This window comes from Rhizophagus irregularis, chromosome 32 (assembly GCF_026210795.1).
Source record: "Rhizophagus irregularis chromosome 32, complete sequence".
Taxonomy (NCBI): Eukaryota; Fungi; Glomeromycota; class Glomeromycetes; order Glomerales; family Glomeraceae; genus Rhizophagus; species Rhizophagus irregularis.
Window position 1 is genome coordinate 222147 of NC_089460.1, and position 23625 is coordinate 245771.

The 23625-nt window shown below is 28.2% G+C and overlaps 3 protein-coding genes across 3 annotated transcripts; 1 reads left to right on the plus strand and 2 right to left on the minus strand.

Moving 5' to 3' along the window:
- Positions 1-2124: 2124 nt before the first annotated feature.
- On the plus strand, positions 2125-2394 carry OCT59_022844 (uncharacterized protein; the record flags this gene model as incomplete). The annotated part of the gene is made up of 2 exons (XM_066150397.1): positions 2125-2291; positions 2361-2394. The coding sequence occupies 2 exons, from the start codon at positions 2125-2127 to the stop codon at positions 2392-2394; spliced, it is 201 nt and encodes a 66-aa protein (XP_066006437.1).
- A 9618-nt stretch (positions 2395-12012) lies between these two features.
- On the minus strand, positions 12013-17072 carry OCT59_022845 (uncharacterized protein). Its single transcript, XM_066150398.1, has 7 exons — positions 16564-17072; positions 16382-16461; positions 16182-16304; positions 15869-16115; positions 15694-15809; positions 14825-15625; positions 12013-14586 (listed from the first exon to the last, which is right to left on the minus strand). Exons 1-7 carry the CDS (start codon positions 16898-16900, stop codon positions 12376-12378), a joined length of 3915 nt encoding a protein of 1304 aa, XP_066006438.1. The 5' UTR covers positions 16901-17072; the 3' UTR covers positions 12013-12375.
- A 1275-nt stretch (positions 17073-18347) lies between these two features.
- Positions 18348-22849, minus strand: OCT59_022846 (uncharacterized protein). The gene is made up of 14 exons (XM_025322095.2): positions 22282-22849; positions 22027-22213; positions 21911-21938; positions 21666-21829; positions 21360-21594; positions 20455-21266; positions 20246-20373; positions 20120-20174; positions 19725-20038; positions 19442-19647; positions 19119-19366; positions 18993-19043; positions 18719-18907; positions 18348-18650 (listed from the first exon to the last, which is right to left on the minus strand). The coding sequence occupies exons 1-14, from the start codon at positions 22797-22799 to the stop codon at positions 18504-18506; spliced, it is 3282 nt and encodes a 1093-aa protein (XP_025167143.1). The 5' UTR covers positions 22800-22849; the 3' UTR covers positions 18348-18503.
- Positions 22850-23625: the final 776 nt, after the last annotated feature.

Sequence of the window (23625 nt, forward strand, 5' to 3'; positions counted from 1 at the left end):
ATATTTCATACAATGAAACGAGAATAACTTCCTTTACTTTACTTTTCTGGACTTAATAATATAATATTAATTAATTCTCAAGCGTATAATGAGCATATTCAAGATAACTTTTAATAATTAATATTTATTTTATTAAATTTGAGTCAAAAACTGACTGCGGAATTCCTAACGAATCCCACCTATATTTATACATTTTTAAGAAAATTATTTCTACTATTTCTAACTTTTCTACTAATAAAAATTTAAGAATAATAAGAAAATAAAGATGTATTATCGTATGACTATCTCGTGACTAAACTAAACTAAACTATAAATATTATTTTATCGGTTAATTATTTATCCGTTGGTTAATTATTTATCCTTGTTCCATTCGGTCTTTTATTCATCCGCTCACGTGATTATCCTGATTTCTCGGGTTACAACGGTTACTAACTATTTTTTTTTACTTTTTTTTAGATTCAGCCGTTCAGGTGAACTTCCAAAGTATGGAAAAACCAAGTTTCGTAAATATAAAACTTGGTTTATTTTTTTTTTATTTTTTAATTTAATATGAACGGTTACTAACTGTTCTTTTTTTACTTTTTTTTTTAGGTTCAGCCATTTAGGTAGGCATTTGAAGAACGGAAAAGATTCTTTAGTATCAAAAATTTTTTTTTTTTAACATTATAGCTTGTCCTACAGAGAAATGCGATCAAGACGCTATGGTCTATATTAGTAACTTTTGATGAACATTGTACTGAAACTCTGATTTGGGAGTTAATGCTTCTGGCAAAGGACTTGTTGGTAATTTTCACTTTTTGCTCATTTTTATTTTGTTATAAGTTCAGCATTACTAATCAGAAAATATATTTTAACTTTAAATCAATATTCATTTACCAAAAGATTGCATAATTCAAACACATCAAGATTGAGTTTTGTGAGTTTACGAACGAAGATGATGCAGATTAAAATAATAAATCAAATCAAGTTGTATGGGAAGCCTATTCGTGTTAATAAAGTAGGCAGTTTGTTTTTATTATTTGTTGTGTAGCATATTCGAATATCGATTTATTTTACTTTAGATTGCATGAGATCCCGATACTGGCAATTAGTAAAAGATATGAATTTATTTCATATATTTTTCAGTTTTTTAACTGAAATTTCTTTTTATTTTTTATTTTAACTTTTTCAGTTCTTTAAACTGAAACTTTTTTTATTATTTTCTTTTTTTTTCAGTTTTTTTAAACTGAAACCTTTTTTAATTTTCTTTTTTTTTTATTCTTTTTCAGTTTTTTAACTGAAATTTCTTTTTATTTCTTTTTTTTATATAAATACTTTATTTTTTAGATACACTTTATTTGTAGAATGCTGAATTCAAACGAACGAGACAGCAGGACAGGTAAATGGGGTGGGTGGTATGTATTAATTAAGGAATGTTTCTAAAATTCTTTCTTCTTTTTGTAGCACTGGACTCTTGGAATAGATTTAGCTTGATGAGGTAAAGTAGGAGTGATGTTTTTTTTAAATTTATTTTTAAGAAATGTTCTAACGTTTCTTTTCTTTTACTATAGAAACGCTGGCTTTTTAGTGTTGAAATGAACGAATTAGACTTTATACTGACAAGGTAAAGGGACTTAGAGGAGGACAGAAAGTGTTTATTTTTAATTTTTCTAAATTTTTCTATTTTTAGAATATTTTACGGCATTAAGATTGCGACATTAAGACATTACGGCAGAATTACGATATTACGCATATGGGCTGATTTGTCTACTCTGCATTAGCATTAGAAAGAGTTATTGATTGATTTTTACAATTTTTGTTACTCAAAATTGTTTTGTAATACTAAAAAATCATCTGATTGATGATCACTTGACTAAATAATAAGTTGAACAAAAATTTACATTTGCGAAACTTAAATTATTAAATGTAAAAGAGCTGTGAAAAAACCCATTTCACTAATAAAAAACCCATTTCTCATATATATGGAATTTTTAACATATATTATTATAAAGTAAGTATATTTTAATAAAATATAAAGTAAAATAAAAATGTATATAGCCTTAGTAGCTATAAATGTTTATAAAAGTATAATAAAAATATCATATAAAAGATGGTATCATAATAAATATTTTTAAACAATAAAATATGTCAGAGTTTGTATTACCATCTTTAAACGCAAATATATCAAGATTCACTGATCCATTTTCTATAATTTTAGGCTCATTGGAAAGCTCTTATTCTGGACTTTATAGGCGAAAAAAGAGCTTGCCGATTGAATTATTAGATCCAGAGATATTTACTTTAAAGTTGAGGTACAAACTTTTTAACATGCTTAAATGCAAATATCTTGGGATTCACTGATCCATTTATTATAAATTTAGGCTCTTTGAAAAGCCTTTGATCTGGTCTATATGAACGAAAAAAGAGCTTGCCAATTGGATTACTGGATCTGGAGATATTTACATTTTAAGTTGAGATACAAATTTTTAACATATATAGTAAGTGCTAAGAATTATATTAATTTAAAAGAAATATTTACCAAATTATAGTATAATAACATTAAATAAAAATTTTTTATTACTCATTTCCAATTTACTGTATATTATATAGTATTTTGTATAATGAAAATGTAATAAAATTAATATTTTAATTAAAGGTAGACAAATCAGCCCATATGATTACAATAGTCCAATATAATGCATTAATATTATCAATTTTTATTTGTTTGTTAACAGATACAACCACATATATTGACTGATATTATAAAAATATTTCAACAAACATTGATACATAACAATTAAAAAAAACATTTATAATTAATTTAAATGGAAATAATTTAGACTTATAGATCAATTGATAGATAAAACAAGATACAGTCAACTCCCTCTATAGTCACTCCCGTTATAGTTACATTCTACTATATAGTCACACCAGTTGAATGTTCGAAACACTTTATTATTAAAATCTATCCTATATAGTCACAATCTATCTATAATCACTATCACACCTATCCTCAAAAATCTTATATTAAAAAGAACTGTTTATAATCACAGTTATATAAAGAATATATTAAATAACTTGGCATCTAATAATCGTACAAAGATGTATCATAGCTTGTTAGAATCGTCTCACTGAGACGAATCGAATGGTGGTAGTTTTATCCTTTTCCGATCACTGGCTGACGAGTTATTCAACAAAATGTTAAACATCAGCATTATAATATTTTTTGATTTACGTTTACTGCACCATTTAACATTTTGCTAGATTTCTCGGTACCTAGTGATTGTAAAAAAGACGATTTATAGCTCGTTGGAATCGCCTCATCGAGACGAATCGAATGGTGGTAAGCTCATCTCTCTGTGATCAATATTGACGGAGTTATTACTTAAAAACCATTTAATATTTTTTAATTTCGGAAATTGATCTAGTGATTGGATTTCGATGTATCTTATACCATTAGATTCGTCTCATCAAGACGAATCGAATGGTAGTAAGATCGTCTTTCTAGGATCAATATTGGCAGAGTTATTACACAAAAACCATTAATATTTTTTTAATTTCGGAAATTAATCTAGTGATTGGATTTCGACGTATTTTATACCATTAAAACCGTCTCATCAAGACGAATCGAATGGCAGTAAGATCATCTCTCTACGATTAATATTGGTGAAGTTACGATACAATAAAGTTTTAAGTATAATTCTAGCTAAAATTATGTTAATTTTTGGCCGGAATTATGATATACAAATATAAGAAATTTTTTATATAGTCACATCTCTTTATAATTACCAAATATGGACTGTCCCAAATGTGTGACTATAAAGAGAGTTGACTTTATACTTAAACAAGAATTTACAAATATAAAACATCAGTTAAAATCATTGAAAAATATTAAATATTATATAGATAGATCATTAATTAATTGAACTATAAATAATAATTACCTTTTACATATAGCAGATAATACTATTATGAATTTAGAGATAGAATTCTATATAAATAATGAATTAAGAGAATTTTCAGTATATTTATATTTAAAATCCTTTCTTTAAAATCTTTTTTAGTATTAAGAAAACCAAAGCTTTATAAGGAAATGAAATGTATTATGAAATATAATAAAAAGGAAAATTGGAATCACTGGTTGAATAAAGAAGTATCAGTATATTAGACATTAAGTAAATATCATGTCACATCAGAAAATTGAAACTTGCCTGATATGTTTTATAAATAATAAGGCAAGAATCGATATGCATATTGCATATGATATTACAATACATAGATGCTGATATACATATTATTTGTAATATAAAGAATCGGTTGCAAAAGGCTATCAATCATCCGATAAGTAATGTAAAAGTTTTTGATATATCACATTAAAAATCATACACCTGATATGTGATAATTTTTTATGTACATAAAAGTTTAACATTTTATATAACGACAATATTTAAACTAGAGTTCCGAATGGGTCAGGTCAGGTCAGGTTAATTGATAAACCTGACCTGAAATTTTTTTTCAGGTCAGGTCAGGTCAGATTATATCAGGTTATCTGTTTGACCTGACCTGACCTGAAACCTGAAAAATTTCAGGACTATTTTTATTAAAGTATTGAAAAAAAATGGTACAAAACTTTTTTTTTTAATATAATATTATGAAAAAAAACGTTTTTGCAATGTTTTTTATTAAAATATTGAAAAAAAATATTGAAAAACGTTCTTTTTAATATAACATTATAAAAAAAATGCTTTCGCAACATTATTATTGAAATATCAAAAAAAAATGTTACGAACCATTTTTTTTAATATAATATTATGTATACATGCTGCCCAAATTATTTTGGGATGCCATAATTATAATTTGGGATGCCATAATTCATTCGGTTTATATATAATTTACTATGTAAAGTGCCAAAATAATTTGGGATGCCATAATTGAATTTGTGATTTTACTTATAATTACGGCAGTCCAAAATAATTTGGGTGGCATATATAATATTATGAAAAAAACGTTTTCGCAACATTTTTTCTCAAAATATTGCGATTCAACATTTTTATATTAAAATCATATAAAAAAGTGAATCGCAATATTTCAACTCACTTTTATTATATAAAATCAATATAAAAAAGTGAATCGCAATATCACAACTCACTTTTTTTATATAGAATCTATATAAAAAAGTGAATCGCAATACTACAACTCACTTTTATTATATAGTAGAATCAATAGTTTTAGGTCAACAGGTCAATCAGGTCAGGTCAATCTTCATACCTGACCTGAATTTTTTTCAAAAATCTCATACCTGACCTGAATTTCAGGTCAGGTCAGGTCAGATTACCTGAATTTAGCTGACCTGTTCGGAGTTCTAATTTAAACCATATATTTTAATAAATAAACTACTTGTTTCTTTCGGTCTATTTATTATCTGGTTAAAGTTAAACACGAAATTATATTAGACATGTTTAGACTTCTTTTATCTCTAGAAGTTTGGATATTTTTACTAACTTACGAGGTACAACTAACTTTGAATAGTAGTTGATTTGCCATAATACAGTATACTAAATCGGAATTTATTTTTATTTATTAAACATCCCTTTTTACTGTATTTTCTTTTTCTTGAAAAATTTTTTATACCTTGGACGGACGGAAATCAACAAGACATTTTGAAGGTATATATACTTCAAAATATTTTTCTTTTTGTTTTTTTTTTAACGAAACATTTATTAACGTTTCATTTCTTTTTCTTTTTAGATTCAATTTCTTTTGGGAGGCTCCTTAGACTGACATATACTTCAAATATACTTTGAAGTATCTTTTTCATTTTTTCAATGAAATGAATGGTAAGTTTCGTGTTGCATAATTTTAAAAAAAAATTTTTTCTTGAGAAACGTTATTCTGACATTTTTCTCTTTTTTTTGTAGGTTCTATTGAGAAGCTTTAAAATGGCAAACTTCTAATGGTAAGTTTTGCAACGCGTTACGAAACTTAATTTTTTTTTAATTTTTTTTTATAAAAAACGTTATATTAATGTTTCTTTTTTTTTGTAGGTTCAAGTGTTTCAGCCTTGTAAAATTTGAAATGATGGTGAGTTTCGTGATGTTTTATTTCATTGTGAAACTTAAAAAAAAATTTTTTTCTTTGAGAAACGTTATATTAATGTTTTTCTCTTTTTTTGTAGATTTAAGTGTTTCAGCTCGGTACTTCAAAATAAAACGGTAAGTTTTACAACGAAATGTTATGAAACAATATTTTTTTTTATTCTTTTTTTTTGTAAGAAACGTTATATAACATTTCTTTTTTTTCTTTGTAGGTACTCTCTGAATATTGGATTTCAGTTAGATCTCAAAGTTTCGTTTTAAAACTTCAATTCTTTTATTTTTTTTTTTAAAGAAATGTTACTAATGTTTCTTTATTTATTTTTGTAAACTCCCTTCAGCTTTTGATACTGGACTGGGATGCTAAGAGAGGGTAAGTTTTGTAATGAATTTTTCATTATGAAACTTTTACAATATTTTTTTATTTTTCAAAGAACGTTTCTAACATTCTTTTTATTTTTTTTTTGTAGAATCTGTAGGCTTGACCGCTCCGGTACTCTAAGGTCAAAATGGTAAGTTTCATAATAATTTTCATTACAAAACTTTATTTTTTTTATTAAGAAATGTTTTAATGTTTCTTTTTCTTTTTTTTTGTAGGATTTGTTGAACTCAGTATTTAAATTCAGTAAGTTTTTTTGTCAAAACTAAATATTTTTTTTTCAATAAATCAGATTTAAATATATGGGGCTGTTAAAGAAACGTATTAACGTTCTTTTTTTCAATTTTTTTAGGTTATTGGACTCCTAAGAACTTGGAAGTCTTGGTATAATATATGGGTGGCGTATGACGTTTGATTGTATTAAAGAAACGTACTAACATTTCTTTTTTCATTTTCTTAGATTACCGGACTTGGAAGAATCTGGTAAAGTATATGGGAGGAGTGTATGGCGTTAATTGTATTAAAGAAACGTATTAACGTTTCTTTTTTTCATTTTTTTAGGTTACTGGACTCCTAGGAATTTGGAAGAATCTGGTAAAATATATGGTAGAAATGTATAGCATTGATGTTTAATTATGTTAAAGAAACGTATTAACATTTCTTTTTTTGTTTTTTAGATTACCGAACTCCTAGGAATTTGGAAGAACCTGGACTTAAGTATATGGGATAATGCGGTGTATGGTATTTAATTGTTTTAAAGAAACGTATTAACGTTTTTTTCTTTTTTAGTAGGAACTCCAGATGAGATTACGAACTGAACTTTGGATAAAAGGTAAATAGAAGGGTTTTTCTATTTTTTTTTTGTAACATTTTTAACGTTACTTTTTTCATTTTCTTGTAGGTAATTCGCTCAAGATGAAATTGATACAAAGTACCAGAACTTATTTTTTTAATATTTTTTCGTTAAGAACGTTTACTAAATGTTCTTTTTTTTATAGAGAATGAAATAATGTTTCACTCACAATTTTACCAAGTCAAAATCAACTTAATCCACCACAATCTAATATCCATCTTCTGCTTAATTCATTTGGTATTAGTAGGCAATAGTTCGAAAGAGTTGGCATAAAAACTTTAGAAAAAATAGTTGTTTGTTGGAATTGAACCAACTGGAATAATATTCCAAACCATTAACAATATAATGTAGATAGATAGAATAGGATAAATTAACAAATATAATTTTTAAAAATATAATAGTAAAATAAATATATATATATGTTATTATGTTAAATAAATAAATAAATAAATAATATATAGTATATATAAATGAATAAATAATAAGTTTCAGATTTCAATATAGCAAATATATATCTAATATTATAAATAGTTCAGAGAAATATCAGATTGCTGAAATTCTCCCAATATTCTTACTGTTATGTTCTAACCTGAAAATCACATGACTTATACCTAATCTGCGCTGAGAACCAGTCACAAATCGGATGGATCGATTACACACGTCAAATGATCAAAAATAGGCAAAAAAAATGGCGCAAATCGCATAAACTATTCGCAAATTTGTATAAACTATTTACAAATAGTATAGGTTAATTCGTAAATTGCCAAAAACAGCCAAGAATAGCCAAGAATAGCCAAGAATAGCCACTGCTTTTCGCGCCATTTTTTTTGCCGATTTTTAGCATTTCGACCTGTGTTAGCTGCCATTCAGGTTAAAATCGAAAACATATAATAGGGCTATTAGGTATATAAAATTTACTCAGTAGCCCTTCACTTGATAAAAAATATTGGAAATTCAATAAAAGAATCTATAATTATATATTTGAAACAAAAACAAATTAGATGTTAAGATAAAAATTTTATTAGAAAAGTATTATAAAATATACTAAAAGTTATTTCAAAAATTTTAACATTTAGTATTAGAAGTAAAAGTTGAAAGTTAAAACTTTTTTAATAAGATTACAAAAAGATTTTAAGATAACTCTTACCAAGATACAAATATTTATAACCAATATTTTAATTCAATTCATTTTAGTATTTAAAAAATTAATATAGAAATCAAGATACGAACAAGTTATACAGGTTATAAAATGAAAAATCAGGTATCAATCAGTCACCAATCGGTCACCAATCAGGTAACTGATTGGTGACTGATTGATGCTTGATTTTTTACTTTAATAGTTTGCTTTACAAAATTATTTATCAATTTTATTTTCAGACTTGAATGGTTCTTCATACTTCATTACCTTAATAAATTAAACATTAATTAAATTTCAGATAAACTATAAACATATTCAAAATAACTTTTAATAAAGGAATTGTCAAATTTTTACCGGTGGTGATTTTCACTGGTCATGTGATCATGTGATTACTTATATTACACAACATAACATATATTTATCATATTTATGAAATTTGTTTTTGCTTTGCTTGCTTTGCTTTTCTTTTAATATTTTACGTGTTTTTAATACAAAAAATATTACTTTTGTTACACTATTAAACCCATAGGAGTATTTTCAATTTCATAAAGTTAGATATAATATTTATGAAAAAAAAACACATTTAAATATTTGTTTTTCTGTTTACCAACTTCAAAGCGTAATTTCAACACTTTAGTCAAATGAAATCGTCTTTCTTCATTAATTGAAAGTTGTTCAGCGAGGTCGAAACTAGTTGTATATAAAATTTCATGGATGTAAGTTTAATACTTGTGGAGAAAATCACATTTTACATAACGGTACTAACTTTCGAATTTTTTTTTTTCCGTTTGTGAACTTCAGAGCGTAATTTCACCACTTTAGTCAAATGAAATCGTCTTTCTTTATTAAGTGAAAGTTGTTCAGCGTGGTCGAAACTAGTTGTATATAAAATTTCATGGATGTAAGTGTAATACATCTAAAGAAAATTGCATTTTTCATAATAATACTAACTTTTGAATTTTTCTTTTTTATTTGTTAATTTTAGAGTGTAATTTCACCACTTTGGTCAAATGAAATCGTTGTTCAGCAAGATTAAAACTAGTTGTGTATCAAATTTCATGAGTGTAAATGTAATACTTTTGGAAAAAATTGCATTTCTCATAATAGTATTAACTTTCAAATTTTTTTTTTCTGTCTATTAAATTTAAAGGGTAAATTTAGAGCTCTGAATGGGTTGGGTCAGATCGGGTAATTGACTTGACCTGACCCAAGGCAAGTCATGAATTTGGTGACCCGACCTGAATATTACGGGTCAGTTCGGATACCCAACCCAACCCATTGACCCGATATATTTTGGGTCAAAAAAACGTTTCTTTTACAATTATTTTATGAAAAAGTACGTTTTGGCACTTTTTATTACGCCAAAATGTATTTTTTTTGTTTCTTCTAATGAAAAACGTCAGGTTTGACGTTTTTTAATTATAGAAACTTTTTTTTATTTCTTTTAATGAAAAACGTCAAACCCAACATTTTTTAATTGAAGAAATATTTTTTTGTTTCTTTTAATGAAAAAACGTTAAACCCGACTTTTTTAATTGAAGAAACATTTTTTTGTTTCATTTAATGAAAAAATGTTAAACCTGATGTTTTTAAATTAAAGAAACATTTTTTTTGTTTCTTTTAATGAAAAAACATTAAACCTGACGTTTTTTAATTAAAGAAACATTTTTTTTTATTTCTTTTAATGAAAAAACGTCAAATCCAACATTTTTTAATTAAAAAAACATTTTTTTGTTTCTTTTAATAAAAAACGTCAGGTTCAACGTTTTTAATAAAAGAAACATTTTTTTTTGTTTCTTTTAATGAAAAAACGGCAAACCTGATGTTTTTTAATTGAAGAAATATTTTTTTTGTTTCTTTTAATAAAAAAACGTCAAACCCGATGTTTTTTAATTAAAGAAACATTTTTTTTGTTTCTTTTAATGAAAAAATGTCAAACCCGACATTTTTTAATTAAAGAAACATTTTTTTTATTTCTTTTAATAAAAGACGTCAGGTTCGACGTTTTTTAATAAAAAAACATTTTTTTTGTTTCTTTAATCGAACCTGACATTTTTAATAAAAAAAGACGTTTTTGTAATTATTTTTAATGAAAAAACGTCAGGTTCAGGTCAGTTTGGCATTTTATATATATATAAAATGCTGAAACATCTTATTTTTGACCAAAATATGTCATGTCAATGGGTCAGGTCGGGTACCTGACTGTGACTGATCTGACCTGAGATTGGGTCATTAAATCTACTATCCGACCTGAATTTTTCGGGTCAACCCGTCGGGTCACCTGATCCGTTGGGTCAAATTCGGAGCTCTAAGTGTAATTTCCTTACTTTGATCAAATAAATTAAGTTTTTTTATTAAGTAAAACATGTTCAATATTTAAAAAAACTACTTACATTTAATTTTTTTTCTCAGTAAAAATTTGCAAAAAAATTTTTTATAATTCTGGCTAAATCATAATTTCTGCCAACATTAATAACAGTGAAAATCACCACCGGTGAGATTTAGCAATACCTTTTAATAAATTAATATTTTATTTTATTGAGCCAAAATTAATTGACTGCAGAATTCCTATCAAATTCCACCTATATTTATAACAATTTATATTTTACTAAAGATTACAAATAAGAAAAATAAGAAAATATTCTTATTCATCTTTCTTTCTTCTTTCTTTTCTTCTATTATTTTTTATCTTTAAGTAACTAAACTAATTATAATTAAGCTATAAATATAACTAATCTAAATATAAATAACTATATATAACTATAAATAGATACATGTAATTATAATTTATTATATTCTTTAGTTATTCTAATTAAATATTCTTTCTTTGGCTAAATGTTTATCTGTGTTCTATTCAATATATTATTTATTTTTCAGTTAATTATTCCTTTGATCATGTGATTATCCTGACATTTATGACTACAATACATATATAGAACAGAAAAATATTAAAGTTTTTTTAAACCTATCAAAAATGTTGCATGTAAGGAATTATTTGAAGATAAATATCAAGAATATATATGTGTTTAATAATTCAGCTAAATTTGAAAGATTAATCAAACCTAATAGCCACAAAAAAGTTATTTCTAGAAATTGTTAAAGCAAATCTTAGACTAAATCTTTAAAAATATTTGGTTAATTTCTATAATAATTGATAATAAATTCAGGTTATAAAAACCAAAACAGGTTATTTTTATTTTGGGTAACACTTATAAGAAAGATTTAAGGTTACTAGTAAACTGGGTAATATTATTAGTAAATTTTCAGCTTAATCTAAATAAAGATCATAGTAAATTTTTAAATTTTGAAACAACCTATATATGTAATTTTCAGGGTTCTATATAAACTTTACCTTAGACTTGAGATGACCTATTTTAGAAGTAGATGGAATTCTGTTAGCAAATAGTATACATTTTATTTAACAAATAGTAAAGGATATATAATATTATTAAGTTATTACAAAATAAATTTCCAATTATATTGGTTTGACTATACTTTACACTTAAATTATAAAATAAAATTTACAATTCCAATAATATCTTATAAGTATATGTAAATATTATTAAATTTTACCTTAATATTTAATTCTAATTTTATTTATATATATAATTTATTTATGCTTTTTCAAATAAATATTTATTTTAATTGTATAAGAATTTTAGTATATTTAAATTAAAGTCCTTAAAAAAAATGAAATAAATTGATTCTATATACATAGTAAATATAGTAATTTAGTTATTTTAGTAAATAATACAAGTAATCTTCATATATAAAATATTTTTCAAATATATATATAATTCCATTCTAACAAAGTAAAATAATTTATCAAATAAAAAAAAATAAATATTTATATTCAAATAATCATATAAAGTCATTTTTTTTTATCTACCATTTTTCTTAATTAAAACCTTACCATATTTTTTTTTTTAAAACCCTATTTACCACCAAATATTTTATCCAGTATTGTTACAATATTCCATTCATTGGTTTCCATTTCTCTATTAGAAGTGTTTATATCATCCCTTATTCTTACAGTATTTTTAGGAGTAGTAGAAGATAAATGCTGTCGTAAACGATTTTCTAAATTGCTATTACTTGTTGATGATCTTGTCTGTCTTGGTGTTATAATTGTTAATGGTGGTGGTGGAGATATAGGCTGTGGAGTTGTAGGTGATCCATCAGAACCAATATATTGTATAGTTGTTGAAGATGGAGATCTTATAGGTGATGTTGTTGATATATCTGCCAACAAACTCCTTTCATTACCATTATTACAGCAATTACCAGATACTGATATTAATACATTTTCATTACTAGTTAGTCGCTGTTGATGTCGAAAAGGTTCTGTACTAACATTAAGACCAGTCAGTGTCCCAAATTTCTTCTTCCCATTTGCGCCACCCACTAATTTCCCAACTTTCTCCTCTGCTGCATTCTTCTTCCCTAGAATAGTATTGTTCCCACCACCACCTCTTCCAAAAAAAGACACAACATTTCTTCTTATCATTGAACCGACTGTCTCAGGATTGTCCCTTCGCTTTGTTGATGCATTAGTATAGGATTCTAAATTTCGATCTGCAAAGTATGAATCCTCTGCAAAGGTATCAATACTGCCAACAGATACGTCACGGTCATGTGAAAAATCTACAGATAATCTTCGGCTATGATGACGAGCAGAAGTAGGCGGAGACTGGATTTCTTTTACACCACCAAATACTCGACTAAAGTAAGCGCCGATTCCACCATCGCTACTTTGACTATACCTTCCTCTTTCTCTTCTCTCCATTATTTCTTCTTCATCTTTTCCGCTTAATATACTCTTATCGAATTCTTCTTCAGCCTTTCGCCGACTCGCCTCAACTTTTTGAAAGTATTCAACTTGAACTTCATTAATCATAATACGCAATTTGCATATTTCAGTTAAAAGGTCTTGCATAAAATGGGTCAACGGTAAAAAGTTCTCTGGAGAAAATGCAAATGGGTCTTTTTGACTCAAATTATCATAATTATCATTGGATTCATAATTCCTGGAAATATCTTTTTCATCTGTTTTTATTTCATCATTTTTTCGCAAATCTTCAACCCATCGAAACCGCTCCCTAATAATTTCAACATCTGCTAAAATGTTTTCAATTAAATTATTACTTAAACTACTTAATTCTAATATATCAAAAGTTCTCTTCAACCGACGATTTAATGCTAAAAGATCAGTCCCTTTGAGACGATCCATAATAGAGCAACCAATATTAAAAAGTGATTGATATGGATTTTGTTGTTGAGGAGATTCAGGAGAGTGAAGATTGTTTTTAGAGTCAAAAGCTTCATTAGGACTTTGAACCGTTATTGAAGGTATATGAAGTGAAGTACGTCGTGTTGTTGTCGAAGCATGACGAGAATGGTTAGATTTTGCTGAAGTTGTCAAACTATGCTCAACTTCGTTAGCTAAAGCAGCTGCTTCGGCAGCCGAAAAATTAGCCTCATCAACCAATACTTCTTCCACAAATTCTTTAATAGGTGAATTAGTTGAATCCATTCGACTCTTACCCTTAACAGTTTCAATATTAATATTATTTTTTTCTTTGGCCGAAGTTTCACTCTCTCCATAATTATCACCATCTCTATTACTGGCTTGCTCTTTTGCAACACCAGCACGCCACATTTCCATCATTTGTTTGCGCTCCTTAGGACCTAAAGTTGCAAATTTTGGATTTTTGAAAGCAGGTATTGATGGTTTTGTTGAAATAGCTTTTGATTTTGGATTTATGGCAGGTGATTGTTGTGAAGTTGTTTGTCGATTAACAGCCAATGGTGAAGGTTGTGAGGGTTTGTGTTGTTTTAAACCGGAACTTCCTTGTTTTGAAGGAAAATTTAAGGGTGCTGGAGCTGAAGCGCGATGTTGAGAATCTTTCCTTTTAATAGCACTCAAAGGTTTCTTTGGTAGTGATTTTTCACCTTTGATTTCATCTTTAGAATTTTCGACAGCTGATCTCTTGAGACTGGCAGATAATAAGGAAACATTTTGCTTCTGATTTGAAATGTTTTGATCTGGTGAAGAAAATGCTCGCGCCTTTTTTTTTCCTTGACCTTTGATAAATTTTGATTTGGATTTCTTTTTCTTCAATTTATCTGAAACTCTATCGTCTCCCTAATTTTCAATAGGTGCCAAAAATAGAACATCTAGATGAGGAATAAATACCAATGGTAAACTTATATAAAGCATCTATTTTGGTCAATAGTTGGTTTGAAATAGATGACATTTTTTCCAAAAAGTTCAAATGACCATTAGAAAAAAAAAAATATCAAACCACCAATTGCCACAAAATATGCTTAGATAATAAAATTCACTCCATTAAGCAGCTAAAATAAATTAAAATTAAACAAACCTCGAGATCTCTTTCTTCGTTACTATCGTCACTATATGTTATATCGGAGTCGGAATTTCCATTATCGATTATTTCGCGTTTCTTTTCAATAGTATCTCGTTGTTCTTCATCCTCTTCACCAATTTCAACAAATACCTTTTTACCCTTTATACTGCTGCGTCCAGACTTCTTATGTTTTGTCTTTTTCATAAGATATTTTTCAAGTTCTCCGAATACACTTCCTCGTACTATATCCACATTTTCATTTGTATAGTGATGATAATGATGATAATGGTGATGATGATGTAATGGATTGGAGCTAGACAATGCTGAAGTCGATACAATAGAACCAGCAGGTGAATGCACCGAAGGATCTACACCCAAGCTGTTGAATGTATTATAAGAAGCAGGACCGAATGGAGATGACATAGGAGACACACGAGGATGAATCGGTTTAGCAGCAGATCCAGATGGAGTAGTTGAACCTTCACCACATTCTTCAACTTCAACATTAACATTAGGTAAGTTTTCACCAGCCATACCTCCCGTCCCCATTTCATCCAACACATGTGGAGGAAAATTTGGTTTAAAAGGAGAAGCGAATGCAACAGAACTTGCATAACTGGCGGGATAAGCATAACCAGTTGTACTTGCAGTTTCGATATCCTCAACGCGATTTTGTAAGGTGCTAAGTTCATTTCTAGATTCTGAAAGAAGTTCCCGATACTCAGATATCTCGGATTTTAATTTATTATTTGCTGACGAGAGTTCTTTAATTAATGCGATAAGATGATTATTTGCTTCATTATTTGAAGAAGACAACTATGCGAAAAAATATGTTAGTAAAAAAAAATTATCTGAAGATTTGATATAAAAAATAATATTATTACTTTAAAGTTTCTTTCATTAGATTCACGAAGCATAGCCACTGCCTCCAGTTTCTGTTTTGACTTTTCTGTTTCAATTTGTTCATTTTTCAATTTTTCATGTGCATTATAAAGTTGATCTACAAATTAAAAAATATTAATATTAAATAAAGATGCAAGAATAATAAGATAAGCTTACCAAATTTATCGCTTAACTTTTTTACTCTCATCTCAGCAGCCATTTCCGATTTTCGAGAAACATTCAATTCTTGCTGTAAATCTTCCAGCTGCCTCCTTAACATTTCTTCTCTTTCTTCACTCTTCTCTCCTTTGATATTATTAGCCATTAATCTTTTAATTTCATTATCACGTGCTTTCAACTCTGTGTCGAGGTCTCTAAGCATTGAGTCGGCTTTATCAAGTGCGGTTACGAGTGCATCATTTTTCTAAAAAAACAGTTTTTTTTTTTGAACATACATACTCAAACGTATTAATTGTAAAGAATTTTTTACCTCTTCTAATAAATTTCTTTGTCTTTGCGCATCATCTCTTTCTCTTATTAGTACTCTTTGTGTATCTTCAAGTTCGCGTACTAATTCATCTAATTCTTGTACTTTCTGTTCTGAACGCGCACACTGTAATGAGCGAAATCGTGAGACATCAATGTCCATACTTAATATATTTATTTACGCTCAAAATCATAATTTAGTACCTGATGTTCAAGTGCTGATCGGAATGTTTCCATTTCTTTTTGATACATCTCATGTTTCTGCAAAAGTGCTTGTCCAACCTCTGTAAAATATAAAATGTGTATTTTAATTTTAATTCTTAATTTATCAATCATTACAGTGTCAAATATTAAGTTTTCTAGAATTACGATAAAGAGAATCTCACCAGCAGCCAACCTCAACTCGTCTTCCATTGAACGAGTACTACTAAGAAATGCTAATAGGTTCTGACAATCTTCTCTCCTACAACAACACTGAATAAGCACAGGAGACCTGGGAGCAGGTGAAAAGGAACCCCAAAAAGGGGTCCCAGGAGAGATATCAAAACGAGTCGCGCTATTTAAGCGAGATCGCGGTGTTGGAGTAGTAACACCATCGTCACTTGTGGATTCCGCTGCATCTTGTGCTTGTTGTGTTGACAATAACCGACGAGATAAATCGGTAGGATTTGGTACGGAGCCGCCCAACCTTGCGGTTGGGCTGCCCGTACTATGGTATTCCATATCAATTATTCACCAGATATGTTAAAGATTGGACAAGAGTAGGTTGGGAATATTTTTAAAAACAATATATTAAATAATAAAGAGGCAGTTGGGTTTGTGGTAGACAGAAACACTTTAAATAAGGTGAATCTATCACCCAAACGCTTAGATTTCGGTCTTGTTTCGAATAAAAAAATCAATTTACAACGTTGGTTTATTATTGCCAGATTAGCTCGTGTATTGTGAAACCACCAAACTTTGGCGCAAGCATTATTATAGTTAAAAGATCATTCGTACCATTTGCTGTCAAAGATCAAGACTCAAAATGGCCAAAAATTCCGGAAATAAACATTTTACCGAATTTATAAAATTTGTTTAACATAAACCTTGTATTTTTCGAGAACATTGCAAAAAATATCCACATATATTTTACTAAGATTGTGTGTAAAAAATAGAAGAGAATATGGAAGTAATAATTTTATTTAGAAATAAAAGGCAAAAATATAAAACTAGAAAAGTATTATTCAATAACTAAAGTTTTTATTATAAACAAAATTCCTTTTAGCATTATTTAGTGATGCAAGTGGATCTTTTATTGCAAGCGTAAATATTCAAGAATGGCACTATCATAAATATTTGATGAAGCGAACTTTTTAGAATATGTAATAGTGTTTTTACAACCAAATTATTTGGTCTTTAATTATGCAAAAAAAACATGAAATAAAGTGAAACTTCTTTTTTACAATAACAAATATTTAATTTTTAGTTTATTCTTTTCCTTAAATTTTTTTGCATATATGTATGTATAATTTTTTACAAGATATTAAGGTTTATGTATTATATATATGCTAATTCATCCCTGTAAATGCAGTGATGTGTCCAATAGTATAAAAATTTGGTTGGTAGTCAAATGGTTTTATTAGAAGATCAGTTATGCTTCCAATCTTCAAAAAGTACATCACTGCTGTAATGTGTGACAGGGTTACGCCAATGATGTGGCGCAGCAATCAATCAAAGACTGACTGTACCCCTGGCGGCGAACAAATTAGTCGCTAGTTGCATCGTGATCCAACCAATGATGTCGCTTTGAGTGATACTTAAAAACGTTAGAAAATCTTGACTAATGCTAACTATGCCGATCTTAGAAATATACGGGTATATTTATTTCCGAAAAATTTATTAATGTATTTTCAATTGCCACAGTTTAAAATTATATAAAAAGTTTATAAATATTAAATATTAGCCATTTGAAATTATACCTGAAGTAATATTTTTTTAATTTATTATAAAAAGTTAAAAAGTTGATAAAAGATTTGTAAAGATAATACTAGAAAGAGATGGTTTTTTCTTGAATTGACCAATAACTTAAGGTATCTGATAAGATACAAGTTGCAGATAATCAGATATATTAAGATAAAATATGCAATTATTTTACACTGTATTTTTAAATAAAAAACAAGCGATATTTGATTAAATCATTGAAACAAGCTCTATAATTTTATTATAATATCACGTTACAATAAACAAATCCTTGTTTTAATACAACTGAAAATCTTTGATACAGAAAAAAAATAAGAATCATATATACATAAATAAATAATTATATATGAAATTACCACCTCTCTTAACGACAAAAAGGACAACCATCTTGTAATTTGTTCCTAATATCATGACATAAGCAGAGATCAATATGACCACATCCAGGATATTTGACCTCAGTTTGAGTAAGGCACATCGCTGTACACCAAGGTGAAGAACATTCCTCTCGACACTAAAATAAATAAATGGCTTAAACAATAATTCTAGACGGTAATAAAACAACTATAAATATTCACAAACCTGATGTCCGCATTTTAATTTTTTAGAGCATCTCTCCTTACATCTAAAATTATCTACATCAGGACAAAGTACTACTTCAGAATGTCCACATGGAGGGCACATTATAATCGTTTCTACACATTTGCCACATTTTTTATTACATTCTTTATTGCATGGATGCCCACAAGGAAGGGTACGTATGCAATTTTCCTATATAATTTAAAAAAAGATTTAATTATATACTAATTAAATTGCTATTTAATAACATTAAAATCAAGATGCATAAAAAATATACCGGACAAAAAATTTTATCGTGTGAAGATAAATGGCATATACTTTGACAAATCTTATATATCACAACAAAAGAAATTTTTTAGTAATTTAATAACATAAATTCCTAATTTAACGATTGATTACTCACATGACCACAATCCATTTTTTCTTCGCAGTTTCTCGAACATCCTCCTTCAAGTGGAAAATCTGCAAAAGTAAAAACTTGTGTTTCCTTTTCTGGGTGTTTTTGACAATATAGATTAATAAATTGATCGCACTTCTTCGATTTTTCTAATATACTTAAAACCTCTCTCCATAAAGTAGATCGGTATCTTAATTGAGATGCATTGCCAAAAATGTATAATCCATGCTTTGCTCGTGATAAAGCAACACACACTATTTCAAAGAAGAGTATATAAGTTAAAATCTACTAATTCTTTTTTTTTTAAAAAAAAAAAGATTAAATATTACCTCTGTTGGATATACTCAAGAAACCTATACCCCGATTTGACTCATCACTTCTTACCAAAGACAATATAATTATGTCATTTTCCTCTCCTTGGAAGCCATCCACTGAGCTTACACGGATCTGTTTAAGTACTGGTGTTTTACGGGATTCTTCTCTTAAATATTTATAAATTTCTTTTCTTTGCCCAGAGTACATGCTTAAAATGGTGCTATTAAAAAAGAAAGTACGTTAAACAGAATCCTTTATTAGAGGTCGTTATCTGACTCTCGATTCTTGAAGACTTACATGCGACTTTCTTCCATCCCACCCATCACAAGATAATTAGCAAGTTTAGCACACATACGTGCCTCAAATGTATTGGTTCTACTCATTGTGTCTCTTTCGAGTTTCTCACTTTCTTGGTGATCAAAAAAAAAAAGATTATCGGTAAGGCCTGGAACATCAGGATAATGGTTTACTTCTTCATGATCTGAAAGAGCATCGTGATAGATTGGTGTGAGCAATTTCCTGATTTCAGGTCGCATACGACGTTGTTCTCTAAGTAGAGAAAACGGCAATTCCAAATTTCTCAATCGTTCAAATAATGAAACATTCAATTTCTGTAAATTCGAAATATAAAAGTAAAAATATTTAATTTCGAAATTTAATTTTTACTAAAAAAAAAAAGAAAGAAATATTACATTTTTTTCAGCAAGTTCGTGTACAGATATATTCGGTCGAAGTTGTTCATGATCACTATATTAAATTATTGGTAAGATAAACGCATTAAATATTATAAATTTGAGTCATATTATAAAATTAATTACCCTATAAGTATCAAATGTTGAGTCTCAGGTGTAAGAGCAGTCACGATATGCGCTTCCAAAGTCTCAGCAGCTTCTTCGATAATCATGATTTTTGGTCCTAAATTCATTAATAACTTATGATATTTGGCCTAAAAGTTTAAATTAAAAATAAATGACTCGAATAATCATATTTCATTGTCTTTTTGTAATATATTATTATAACTACTTACTGCGGCTGTAGTGGTCATTCCAATAATGCGAGCCTGCTTAAGAATAAATAAGTCTTCACGAGTTCTTTCAGCTTTTATTTTATCGCACAATTCTGAATATCTACGACAGCGCGCTTTAAGCTTATCGCAAGTTTCATTTAATTTTTCACGACGCCAGCGATTATGAAGCGCTGCGCGGACTTCATCAGGTACTTCCCATAAATCATCCCATTTACTATATTTATCTATTGTATCTTCATCTACATAGGTATCCGACCGTATGCATTTTTCACTCCTTAAATTTACAAATGGTACATCACTCATAAATTGATTATCATCATTTCCATGAAAATCTGCCTCAGCATCCTTGATATCTTCTTCGTCAACTTCATCCTCATCTTCTATTTGATTCCCGCCATCTTGTAAGATTAATTGGTTTATTTGAAAGTCAATATCGTTTTGTCTTGAAGTTGCAGCAGTTATAGAGGGTTCTAACCATTCTTGAATATAGTCCCTTTCGCCATTATCATTGGTACTAGACGAACAAAACCAATCATCTTGCATAAGGTTTGAAATTTGTTCTGTACTGAGGTATCCCTTCTCCTTGATGTATTCCAATTCAAGAAATGGATTCTCTATCTCTTCACATAATGCAATCATCTCACGCGTGATTTGTTCTTTTTGTTTAAATAAACCATTGATCTCACTATTTTTAAACGGACGATCGGATGATTTTATATCCTGTCGTTTATTATATAATGTAAGCATTTTAATTGTGTCAGATTTAGATCTTGAACCCAATCTGACAATTTGATCCTCAAATTTTTGGATACCTAAATTATTTAGATAAAGATTCGAAGTTACAATTATTTAGAAATCGATAATTATTAAAAGATAAAATTTTTTTTAATACAATAATCACAAACCTTCAAGGAATTGGTCTAAAGCATGGTTTGTCTGGCATGCAACAACAATCTTATACGGCAGATTATCTATTAACATCTTAACTGCTTTAAGACCCACATAAGTTTTCCCTGTACCTGGAGGACCTTGAATTAAAGCTAAACGACATGTCAACATCCTTTTCAATGCATCATATTGAGAAGTATGTAAAGTAGGAAATATGTTTTCGACTGCTGGCCATACTCCACTAATATCAAACTATAAATAGCATATCGTAAACGCACATATACATTGCAGTAAAACATAAAATCATATATAATTAAAATTACCGTTTTTTCACACACAGTGTCATCAGTTTCAAATTTATAGGTTGGTTGTCGTATTTTTAAGTATTCCGGAATGTCGATTTCTTTATTAAGTTCAACAATATGCTCCTTAAAAGGTAATGTATCAGGATCCAGTTCCTGAAGAACATTTAAGACATGTTTGTAAGCTACATATAAAATTTGGTTCAATTTGTAAGCTACAAAGGATATCTCATTAATATAATACAATATCTGAGTATTTTAAATACCTTCAAAATATGACGAAGTTGTCTCAACCTAAATAACAAATAAATAGTTTATTTATGAACAAAAAGAGCAAAAAGAGAAAGAAAGAAACCCATTAACGATAAAAAGAATATATTACCATGACATATCCATCTGACCATTCAAATTCGATATCCTCAAATCGAAAAAGTACATCAACCTGTAAATCATAATTTCTTTCAAGAAGACTAAGAGAACGATTGTAAACAGTTCCAAATTTCATAGTGTCAAAATTATCCTTTGAAAAAACGACTAATGTCCCGGGAAGTAGACGTTTACTCGTAGGCCTGATAAATAAAAGTTTTAATGAGATACATCACATATAAATGATATCAAATATTATAATTTACAATACCATATGACACGCTCATTATGTTTGACTGTGAAACTGATACGATGCACAACGCCAATGCTTGTAAATGATATGCGCACAAGATTAACCTTCTCGTAAATTCGTAAAGTACGAATTTCTTCAGCTTTCTTTCGAAAAAGCCGTATTCCTTCGCGAAGAGGCCTTAGGCAATCTTCTCTTAATAATTCATAATGTGTTTTAAGATATTCATCGAGTGATTCATATGGACCATCAATATTATTGACAGGAATGTCTTCCGGCCGTGGTCCAAGAAGTTCTTTTTCGGTCGGAATAATTGGTATTGCACGAAAGCCTTTCTTTTCCGTAACATGAAACTCTTGAAGGACTGGTAAAATTGTATCATTTCTTTTATTATCATATCTGCTACCACCTCCCCTTCCTTTTCCGCCTCCTCTCGTATTATTATTTCTCTGGTTGTTCCTATTGTTTGTATCGCGGCCATAATCTGACGTTTTTTGTCCAGTATTCTTTTTTTTACCTTGACCTCGTTTGTAAGTCATTTTTTTTTATAACTATTGTAAGTAAAAAAAAAAATTTGAAATTGAAAGGGAAGAACAAAAAAGCTGAATATTTTGTGCATGATTCGGAAAAACTTCAGTAATACGTTACCCACATCATCACATGATCATGAGAATATAGGTGACAATTAGTAGTAATAATCTCGTTTGTATTTGTTCTTGCTTTTTTTCTAAAATATTATGGAAGGTCTATTATAAGTTCAAATAAATATTTGAATTCTTTTTTCATTTTATCAAATTCTAGTATTAATATAATCGAATGGTTGTCAAATACTAAAATCAATCAAATATTAAAAACAACTTAATTGCTAGTCTGAATCAGGAATAATAATAATGATTTTTTGTAGCGATAAAAAGTTAAATTTTGTGATAAAATGAAATGGTTCTGAATGAATTCATAATAAATATATTAATAATAGTCAATACTTAAAATTGCTAAGTAAAATAATTTCTGAAAGATTCCCTAAATATAATTTCACAATTCTGGCAGGTTAATTTTTGACATAATCTTTTTATCGGAAAAAATTTTTGTTTGGCCCAAATGTCATGTGATCATAGCTTTGATTAATTTGATAGTTTCTTTTTCTACATTGGATATTGTTTTTAGGATTAATGTCATAAATACATTATGATTGTGATCGGCATGCACTTAACTTTAAAAATACTATAATACCGGGATAATTTATCTATCACAGATTAATAACTGTAATTATCACCTGGCTACTAATTGGCCGCCAGTTATAAACTGGCGGACCAATTAGTATATCTAGGATGATAAAAAAATTATTTACTAATCTAGTCTATTCGG

Excerpts from the sequence above, each read along its gene's own strand:
- OCT59_022845 (XM_066150398.1), bottom strand. The coding sequence starts at position 16,900 with ATGGAATACCATAGTACGGGCAGCCCAACCGCAAGGTTGGGCGGCTCC. Across the intron at positions 16,462-16,563 it reads CGAGTTGAGGTTGGCTGCTG|AGGTTGGACAAGCACTTTTG; the intron begins GTGAGATTCTCT and ends TATATTTTACAG. Across the intron at positions 16,116-16,181 it reads AAAGAAATTTATTAGAAGAG|AAAAATGATGCACTCGTAAC; the intron begins GTAAAAAATTCT and ends CTGTTTTTTTAG.
- OCT59_022846 (XM_025322095.2), bottom strand. The coding sequence starts at position 22,799 with ATGACTTACAAACGAGGTCAAGGTAAAAAAAAGAATACTGGACAAAAA. Across the intron at positions 21,830-21,910 it reads AACTTCGTCATATTTTGAAG|CTTACAAACATGTCTTAAAT; the intron begins GTATTTAAAATA and ends TTTTATATGTAG. Across the intron at positions 20,374-20,454 it reads GAATGACCACTACAGCCGCA|GCCAAATATCATAAGTTATT; the intron begins GTAAGTAGTTAT and ends TTAAACTTTTAG.